The sequence below is a fragment of the Camelus bactrianus genome, chromosome 33 (assembly GCF_048773025.1).
Source record: "Camelus bactrianus isolate YW-2024 breed Bactrian camel chromosome 33, ASM4877302v1, whole genome shotgun sequence".
NCBI classification, from domain to species: Eukaryota; Metazoa; Chordata; class Mammalia; order Artiodactyla; family Camelidae; genus Camelus; species Camelus bactrianus.
Genome location: NC_133571.1, coordinates 21,852,020 through 21,862,084, shown reverse-complemented (window position 1 = coordinate 21,862,084; position 10,065 = coordinate 21,852,020). Strand labels below are relative to the sequence as shown.

The following is a 10,065-nucleotide window of genomic DNA, read 5'->3' as shown; positions in this document are numbered from 1 at the left end:
ATTTAAAAAATACAAAGCAATCACCCAGATTATAGACTAAACCTAAAGAAAAAGGAGCAATCAGGGAGGTCCAAAGTTCAATCAGAATTTTAGGAACCATAAAATACAGTGGAGGAAATCATTAAAGAAACAATGAAAGACTATTCCTCTGAGATCAATAAAAGGCACCAGCCTTGAGGCTGAAGGCACTTTCCTTCTTCTGTTTTAAAGGAAAAGCAGAATTCAAGCCCAGGAGTCCAGCCTGCTTGAGTGACCAGCTCCCGCCCCTGCCGCAGCCGGTGACCCCCAGGTCAGGAAGCCGCCCACCGTCCCGGGGCAGGAGGGTTAAAGCCATCGCCACGATTAACTCTAGGCCAATAAAACAAGGAGTCTTGGTGAAGTTAAAGTATTTATTGATGTTTTTAAACTGTACATTCTCCACAGATCAGATTAAGGAGTTTGTGGGTGAAGTTTATCTGTGCATAGTGGGAAGAGACATGGACAGGGTAGAGGGGAGGAAGAAAAAAAACTGCCACAGGGAAATAGAAAAAAAATACACCACAGGTTACCAGAACCTTCAGAATTAAAAAAAAAAAAAAAAAGAAAAAAAGAGGAAAAGCAGCAGCTGTGAGCATCGACATCAACTATACAAGCATCACAAAGACTCAAGTGGAGGAAACAAAACCTTCAGAGCTTTCTGCGGGGTCTACAGATCACTGCATGTGCAACCCGGAACACCCACCTTCCATGCGGAGGCAATCCCCCGCGTTCTCCTCGGGCCGCCGGCCGCCTCCTACCGCGTCACCTCGGAGGACCACGGGGGGCTCGGGGTCAGTGCCTTTGCGGGGGCGAAATGCCCTGCGAGGGAGGGGGCACCCCGGGACACGACTCAGGATGGGGGTGAGCAGTGGGAAGCCACGGTGAGTCAACGGCAGACGGTGGCAGAAAATCACGTACAAACTACAGGCTACTTTCTGTGGGAGAACTGGGTTCAGGAGGAAGGCGGCAGGGGCCCTAACCTGCACACGCCAGGCTGGCCGAAGGACGCTGGAACTCAAATGCTTGCCTTTGGCGCCTCCGTGGTGACAGGCCTTGTGTGGAGACACCAAGGTACCCGGCAGTGGGAGCACCGGACTTTCGAGGAACTGGTCCTTCACAGTGACTCTGAGACGGGGTCACGATGTACTTCAGTTTCGGCTCCTAGCTCATCTGGTTTCTCAGCAACTTTCTGAAAGCTCATTTAAAAGGGAATACTGCCTCTTCTTCTTCTTCTTCTTCTTTTTTAATAAAAACCAGGACAGGACAGTGAGCCTTAAAGAGCTGGTTTACACAATGCAGCTGGAACAAATGGCCTGCATACAGCATGTACAGTCTATCGCTGAAAATCAACATTTCCTGTTTCTATAGCGAGTACGTGTGAGACAATACAATGGAAGTGGGATTCCTGATTAATTTAAAAAAAAAAAAAAAGGAAAACTACATCAGTCAAATATCTGCAATAGACCATTTTTTCATTTCATTTAAGGTTTATATATCATATAGTTATATTAACATTTGTTCACCCATTTAAAAGCATGGAACTCGTGATTCTACAGTAGTGCTTTACAGTCTTAGTGACCCAGGAGGTCTGAGTGAAGATGAAATCCTCTGGAAGTAACTGCTGCTCAGTAGTCGATCCAGGCGCCTGGAGCCCCGCCGCCCGCCGCGCCCCCACTCCCGCCGGGCGCTGCGCTCCTCCCGCTTAAATCTGCATCTGCTCCAGGTACTTGTAGGTTGGGTTTTCGTAACCATGGTTCTGCATCTTGTTCAGGTGACGCTCTTCTGGGGTGAGCATTGGGTCGACCTGGAAGAACAGAGATGGGGGTGGGGTGGGGGCGGGGTCATTGCATGACCCTAGGAGAACTTCCCAGGGCGTCAGGAGACCTGAGCTGCATGTGTGATTCCCCAGGGACCAAAGTCAGCCCAGCGCCCTGTTTCCACCAGGTGAACCAAACAAGAGCTGGTGAGGACCCAGGAGGAGGGAGGGAGAGAGGAAAGAAGAGGGTCAGAGAGGCCAGGCTTCTGAAAGCTGGAGTCCTAAACGCTTGCTCCGAGTTGGATAAAACGGTGAGCTGAGTCTCTCAGCATCACAGTGACAGCAAGGCTCAGCTCTGCTGCTCTGGTGCGGGGCGGCCTCAGTGAGCCACGCCTGTAACCTAAGGAGTGGTGCCAGACAACCAACCCCCCGGGGCTCCTCCAGCCTGGAATTCTGTAATGAGGTCAGCGTCCAGCAGGAGGTGAAACCACGTAACTTAAGACACAGGCATCTGAACTAGTTTCCAGAGCATACGCTTTCCCTCCTCTAGAATCCAGACTCTCTGGGCGATCCCACCACCAACACAAGCGTAATAAAGCAGCTCTAATTACAAGTGCACAGACAATGGAACAGAAACAGTCTGCTCTGCCTCTTTCTGAACTTCCTGTCGCTTCTTTCCCCACCAAAAAAGAGGAATATTATTCCTACTTCATATTTTAAAGACTCGGTTCACTCATGTGGCCATTGCTGCCTGAGCCGTCAAACATCAGCTTTGTTCCTTATAAAACAGATCAAAAACATTAAACTAACAGTAAATAAAGAAACAGTATCAGCAGTCCTTCGTTCTCAAACATCTAACGGTTCTCAAACATCTAACGCACCTGGAAAACGAAACGCTAAGGAAACACTCAGAACAGGCTTCACCCTCTGCAGCCCTTGCAATTTCCTCACACTCACAAAGCCCGAATTCAACGCGCCAAGTTGGCTGTGGCCCCCGGTCGAGGATCACCGTCCTTCAGCGGGGCTCACTTCCAACAAGTGGCCTAATGACCCGGCGAGGATGCGAGGTCCCCAGCGAGACGTCTGAATCCTGAGAGCTGCTGGCAGCTCAGGGCAGAGCTTGCGCTGAGGGGCGCCCAGCGCTCACCTCCACGATGCCGTGGCTGATGGAGCCGTACTGCCGCTTCCTCAGCATCACCAGGCTGACGACGATGACCGTGGCGATGGCCACCGCGATGACCAGCAGGCCGATGAGGGCGCTGCTGCTCAGACCAAAGTCCTCCCGCAGCGGCCCCAGGGACTCCTGAAATGGAGCAGGTGGAGGTGAGAGAGATGGGCTGGAGCAGCCGTGAGCCCTCCGTCGGGTCTCCCTTGCGGCCCGGTGACCACCCAGATGCGCAGAGCCCTCCCTTCCCAATCTCTACGGAGATTTTAGTTTGAGCTTTCTTGTCCAGAAGTATGGAAAATGGGGTGATGAGGGACGTTTAGTAACTAAAGAGGGCAGGCACTGCTCCCAGTTACCGCCTGAGCTGAGAAGATGGGACAGAACAGAACAGACTGATGTGGGAGCTGCCAGCAGGTTCCAGTCACAAACACATACCGGCTCCTCCTCGAGGCCCCCGACCCTCTCAGCATTGAAAATCATCTCCTTCACATCCAGGGTCTCGTCAATGACCTGAAACAGCAGGGAAATGTCACCAACTGGGTGGGAGGGGACAATGAGCAGAAACATAACTGCTTCTCTTCTGCTGTTTACCCTTTGGTGGAGGGAAGCAGACACCTGATGGACACCCACTGACCCGTCAGTCCTGCCGCATTCACCAAAGTCCCCTCGCTGAACCCCTAAATGAAGGAGCAAGTGTGGGTGCCAGATAACTGCACGGCAGCTGCTCTTCCAAGGGCTGTCACCTGCATTTTCCCTTGGGTAACTGTCGTGGGGGTGTTTCAGGACAGATCACCAAGAAGCCCTGATTAAATACCAAACCCAGTTAAGGACGATCCAGAAGTGTAAGCGACAAAAATGCTAGAGGAATCAGCAACAGGACGTATAAACCTCAGGCAGTGTGAGAACCAAGTCCAACTCCATTCCTTTTTCAGTTATTAAATCTCTACTCACTTGACATGGCCTCTCATATTTTATTCATACCTTTAGGTGCAAATATATTTTCCAGCGCAGAGCAAGAGATGGGCTGCTGCTGAAAAATAATTCTCTGTTCCTTCTCACGCCCAGACGCTAAACGATACAGCACGTTTGTGGGAGTGTCGGAGCCCACCCACCTGTGAGGCACCTAGAACAAGGCCGCTCGCTCCAGCTGTTCTCAAAGTTAACATGGCAGGGCAGCAGAGAGAGATGGCTCACCATGTTTTCATCCACTTTATTCTTACTGTTAATCACTTTCTCCTCGGCACCGATCAGTCCTCCGTCCTGCTCTCCCAGCGCAGACCCTGGATGGAGAGAGCACAGCTGGGTTTCCCAGGATGGGTTGACCCCATGCCAACCTCACAGATGCGGGCTGGGGAGCCCACATCGAAAGCCTCCCCCCGCACTCGACAGGCTACTCGCGCACGTTTCGAGGATGCAACTGTGCTCCCGAGGGATGAGCGACACAGGACCGATGGTATCGTGGAGGAGGAGACAGTGCTCGCTGGTTTGCGTCCAACTTGGAAAATGGAACGCAAACTTTCAGGAGAGACGCTTTTTGTAAGAGACATAGAAGCTGAATCCAAAGGCATGCCAGCCCAGGTGAACACGTAACCCCCCGTGGCTGTTACTAAGCACCTACCACCCCTCAACCTGCCCCTTCAACAGCCGGGGCTCCCTCTGAACGGAAGCAGGGCCACACCAGCAGGGAATGTGCACGTTCGCCTTGAGCGTCGTCTTTTATTCCACAGGCCACTCTTTCTGCCTGAAAGACCGTCCCCAGCCTTAAACCCTTCCTTTTTGTCCTTCAAGCTGCACCTCCTCCAGGGACACATCCCAGGTTGCAGCACTTAAAGTCACCATGATCCCTGATTTTCTCCTGCACCTCCCACTAGGCCGTAACCCTCTCGGGGCCTAGATCACACACGGTCACCGCCTCGATGGTCATGAGAGAGGGAACAGGAAGGAAGCATTCCATACACAGTGAGAATTCCAACCCCAGGGTGGCAGGCACCCTGCCATGAACAGAGCAAGAACAGAAACACTGCTCTCGTCAAGGCCGGTATCACCTGAGCCCACGTCACCTGTGCGTGGCACTCCTAAGGACAACGCCCAGATGCAGCAGAAACCCAGGGAGAGGAGAAGTGAGGAACAATCCTCGTTATTTTTAGCTCCAGAGCACGTGGCTTCTAGCTCTCCCACGAGTTTCCTATTAATAATAATATATCTAGTTCTGTACAGACCCCTATGAGTCAATGAACCTTTTACAAACAGATCAATCTGACAGCATACTCGGCATTCTAAGGTGACCACCGGCAAGTGAGTAAGATTCCGGCAGGACAATGTGCATAGCATTGCTGTCCCCGAGACGGGTGGTGACATGACACCCGGCAGAGCTGTCCAGCTCACAGCCAGACCCGCGCTGGACCCGAGTCACTGCGAACTGGGCTGCAGTCGCTGCACCTCCAGGCCAGCTCACACTTAACTCGTGAGAAGGCAGCCAAAGACGACACAGCTTTGTTCCAAAGCTTTCATTTTAAGGAAGTTTCACAACTTGATTCCAGGGTAAAACCAGGGCTGGCTTTTGTAGTCTCAAAATATCAGTGAAACAGCAACACTGCATTTCAGCTATTTGAGAAAGAGGAATCTCTCTCAGTGGGAAGTTCATGACCGAGTCTAACAAATTCTAACTGTGCTCCTTCCCCCACCGCAGAGTTTCCAGGTCACAAGGGCAGGACCCCACCTGAAAAATAATGTGGCACAGACCCAGCTAATTCAGTCCTACCACCAGTGCAGTCTGTTCCAAGGCTTGTTTGGTGCTACGACCCACGTGCTTCTTAAACACTGATCGAAACCACTTTGGTTTTACAGAACGCGTAAACAAGGAACTCAGGAGACCGAAAGTTAATGTTTAAACTATACCCACTAATGACAGTTAAACTGTAAGGGTGAAAGCCAGTTAAACTTTTAGAAAATTGTCTTTAAGCATATCCAAGATACGTTGTTCAGGGGAATGTCCACACAGTGACCCAGAGGCACATCCAAGGACAATAAAACAAAGCAGGTACACGCGGGTGGTTCTGAAGAGTCAGCTGGTGCACACACACCACCGCCGCCCCTCAGCCGGGGCCCAGCGCTGGCAGCACAAGCAGTCTGTGAACGTGGGACCTCATTCGCGATGACCCTGGAGGCTGGGCCGCCCATCCACCCGGGAGATGCTGCAGCCGACACCACGTTCTACCAAACAGAAACACTGCAGGCTTTGAAGACAGAGTTCAAACTGACTCCACCGCTTCTTAAACTCCTAACTTTAACTCTGAGCTTCTTCAAATGCCTTACCTAGAAAAGGGCTGAAACCCTACCCACACCTGTGCTCAGTGGGTTAAATGAGATGAAGAATGCAAGCGCTCAGCACATCCGGCCAACTTTATCTCAAACCTGGACTCGCTACGCATGAGTTCCCTTGCCTCAACCTGCTTCATCCGTCATCTTCTACTGAGTTTGGAGGAGCAGGGCTCCATCTCCAGGGACATGAGACAGTGGGCAAGAGACAGGTGGGCAGAGACGGAGGGAGGGGGAAGCTGAAAGGAAGGGGGAAGATGCAAAGTGGCAGCAGCAGAGGAAAAGGGGAGGGAAAATAAAACGACTCTCTGCCCGACGCTAAGCCTATTTGTGTGTCTCCCAACAGTTCGCAACCAACCTGGTTAAACTGGACACACTTTTAAAAGTCTACCCAGGTTGAAAGGATTTATGAAAAATCGAGTTTGGTTATTCTGTCTTCTCTGGACATCCAGAAGGACAGCTCAGCGTGGCCACCTGGTGAGCAGACCCACCGACGCTGGGAGCCGGGGCTGCCGTCCCTGCACCCACAGCCACGTCTGAAGGATGAGGTGGAAAAGCTCAGGAGATGGAATGAAACAGAATGTGAAACTTCCGGGGATGTGAAAGGAATGAGGGTCTTACAAGGGAACATCTTTGACAACCAACCTTTTTTCATTGGGTGGAACAACTCCGGCTGGGTGTCTAGCGGGAAGGAAAACAACAGAAACAAAACAGCATAAAAGAAGATTAAGGGAAAAAAAAGTTTCTTTCAAAATTCCTACCTTAGAATTTCTCTACAATGTGAACAAAAGTGCTCTCCCTTACAACCACGCCCGCGCCACACCCCGTAAGCACAAGGCGGGAAGATCTACAGCTAAGGGCTAGAGGGCAGGAGAGAGAAGCCGGTCGGTTTGGGTCTTTTGGGGGAACTTCTGTGAGATTCCAATATTACTGAGCTTAGCCCCAAGTTACTTTTCTTAGAAAATAAGAAAAACACAGGTTAGTATGGACTGTGGTTTTCTGAGAAGGAGAAAAGGGCCGAGTTCACAGACGTCCGAGACGCCCCCACCGACAGCCCGTGGAGGTGTAGGGTGTAGGGTGAGCGCGGGTGTAGGGTGCAGCGGCACCACTCTGTTCGCCCGGCTCCTTCCTCGGATCCCAGTTTAGTATCAGAGAGTCAACTGGGCTGAGCTGGTACCTCTGACATAACAGAATTAGGGGCATTTTTGTGACGGTCTGGAGGCTAACCTGGATGCCCCCTGCCTGGGCCTCTGCTGCAGAGCCACCGTACCTGGTTGGGGTGGCACTGGACCTAGGACAGTAGGACTGTGTCGGCTTGGGTTCAAATCCTTACCCTCTACCTACAAGCTACATGATGCCAGGCAGACACTTAACCCCTTGAAACCCTGGAATCCCCAATGGGGCCAACACTCCAGGCCCTACCTTAGAGGATTATTTTGAGGATAAAAATATAAATGAGAGCGTCCACGCACAGCACTAGCCAAGGCTGGTTGTATGGTTTGGGAAGCACTCTGTAGCTGTGGTCACTATTTTTATCACCAGCAGCAGCAGCAGCAGCAAATAAATAGAAACGGATTCCACGCCCTGATCTCGGTGCGCCAGAATCGGCAGCTTGCTTATTTCTGGCGCAGACCCACAGCTTTGAGAGGCGCCTTCAGACATCGAGAACCAGCAGGGGACAGAAGAGAGCAGCATGCCTCTTCTCACCGCTGGGGTCAGAGGGACAGCTTGTCACCAGCCTCAGACTCGAGCAAGTCACGTCGCCGCTGCAGCCTCCCCGTTACCCACCTCCCCAAACCACCAGGAAAAGACCACAGCAGCAGAGAACACGAAGGTGCTACCTAAGCGGCAGAGTGACCTCCACGTGGAAGGAAAAGTGACTCCACACTGGAGGCAGCTGACAGGACCAGGAAAATCGGCAGGCTTTAAGCAAACGGTGTGCAACATGGCAGACATTTTACTAACCTGCCGATGAGGCTGAAGGCCCCCACAGGCGCCCGCACGTAGCAGGTGCGCAGAGTGAACCCCGTCTCCCGTCCCTCCATCCAACCTGCACCAGGAACATAGCCTCCCCAGCACAACCCAAAATCTGCTTCAATTTTCTAATTGCATTCTTCCTGCCAGGCCCCCAGTGCCAAGAAGGTGCGCTGTTTATCATACCCACCTTCATTCTCAGGTAAGGACGGGAAGGGATGGAGGGGATGGAATGGCGGGATCTCGTCACTCTCTTCTGAGCTCACCCGGACGTCCACGGGGGTCTCTGAGATGGAGGCAGTGAACTGGTCCATGTCTGCTCTCTGTTCCTGAAGCAGCTCATCTGACAAAGACAGATATGGCAGGAGCCCGGTTTTCAGAAGGGTCTGGCTTCTAGGCACGGGACCGACAGCCTGAACCGGGCTAGTTCGTGTCCTTATGGGTGGACCACGTGAGCTCCTACACTGTCCTCTTCTCCTTCCCTTCTACCCGAGGTGGCATCCCTGACACAGTAGCACTGGGGACCCCAGGGCTCCGTCCTGGGTACTCCTCTACCAACGCACTCTGGTCAAGTGGTCTCATCCGGTAGCACAGGTTCAAATACCATCCAAACACCCTGACTCCCAAACCTGCATCCTGCGCCTCCTGCCCCGACCTCCGCTCCTCCCACTGGTGGCCCACCTCACACCTCCGCTTAATGTCCAAGGGCAACTTCTGTTTTAACAAGTACAAAGAACACTCAACCTCAGTAAAATGCAGCACCACCACCCACTCAGCCGCCCAGGACGGAAACCTGGGTGTCATCCGATGCCATCTTTGCCTCAGCCCCCTCCCCCATCCCCCCGTCAGCGCCCCCTCTGACACACATCCTCCCGACCACCCACACCCCCGTCTCCCCCGATCCCACCTCTCTGTGCACAACCGTCCTCTGTCTCCTGGATTTGTGCAATTGCTTCCTGGGTGGTTTTCAGTTTTAATCAACTGGCTACATGGCAGTCAAGTGATTTTTTAAAAATTCACATTCTTTTTAACAGCGTAATCCAGATCTATTCACTTGCTAGTTTAAAACTATCCAACAGCTTTCTGTTATCCTAGAACGCAATGCAAACTCCTTGATTTTGCTAACGTCGCTTCAGTCGGCCTCTGAGGTGACTATCACTTCCTGCGCTCAGGGCCCCTCTGTGCGGTCTCTGCGGGGACGGCTCCTCCGCATCGTTCGGATCTCAGGCTTCCCTCCTGGGACAGCCTCTCCCTGTCCCACGCAGACCCCCACCCCACACCTGCTTTCCTGTCTGTTCTCTCCTATAGTGTGAGCTCCAGGAGGTCTGTCTACTGGAGCACATTTCCCTCAGGGACACACAGTAGACACGACAAACATATGCTGCATAAACGAAAAAGAGAAAGACCAGAGGAGAGGGAGGAAGTGAGAATGTGTGTAAACACGTGCCCTGAAGCACATCAGCAGTTGAGGAGGAAAAGGTAACAGGAGACTTGCCCAGTCCCTTGGGACCTCACACCCTAGATTTTTCTTCCGGTAACCGGGTGAAGGTCAGTGAAACCCAAGGCTCTGCGGCTCCCAGCCAGGACCTGACCTTGACTCCAGAAGCCCTGGCGCACTAATGCCCAGCTTCACGGCCCTGCTCATTCATCCTGTTTCCCTCTCCCACCGCCGCCGGCGAGCCTTAGACAGAAGTCCCGCCTGACCTCCCTGCAAACAGTGGACACTCACCAATTTCCTCTTGGATTTCTTGGGCCACATAAGGTACTTTGTAGAGCAGAGAGAGGCTCTGGTTCCTCCTTTCTTCAATCACATGCAGATGTGTCATCACCTGTA

At 52.3% G+C, this 10,065-nt stretch overlaps 1 protein-coding gene across 4 annotated transcripts in view; it reads right to left on the bottom strand.

The window, feature by feature from the left end:
* Positions 1 to 375: 375 nt before the first annotated feature.
* The window catches only part of APLP2 (amyloid beta precursor like protein 2), a 58,501-nt gene continuing 48,811 nt past the window's right edge, over positions 376 to 10,065 (bottom strand). For 2 of the 4 annotated variants that reach the window (XM_074357023.1, XM_074357025.1), the window contains 7 exons: positions 9,961 to 10,060; positions 8,422 to 8,574; positions 6,903 to 6,938; positions 4,134 to 4,219; positions 3,375 to 3,449; positions 2,922 to 3,077; positions 376 to 1,822 (listed from right to left, as the gene is read on the bottom strand). In XM_074357023.1, coding sequence (XP_074213124.1) covers positions 1,721 to 1,822; positions 2,922 to 3,077; positions 3,375 to 3,449; positions 4,134 to 4,219; positions 6,903 to 6,938; positions 8,422 to 8,574; positions 9,961 to 10,060 — 708 coding nt within the window. In that variant the 3' untranslated portion in view covers positions 376 to 1,720. The remainder of the gene's footprint in view (positions 1,823 to 2,921; positions 3,078 to 3,374; positions 3,450 to 4,133; positions 4,220 to 6,902; positions 6,939 to 8,421; positions 8,575 to 9,960; positions 10,061 to 10,065) is intronic. The other 2 variants (XM_074357024.1, XM_074357026.1) reach the window with 1 other exon arrangement.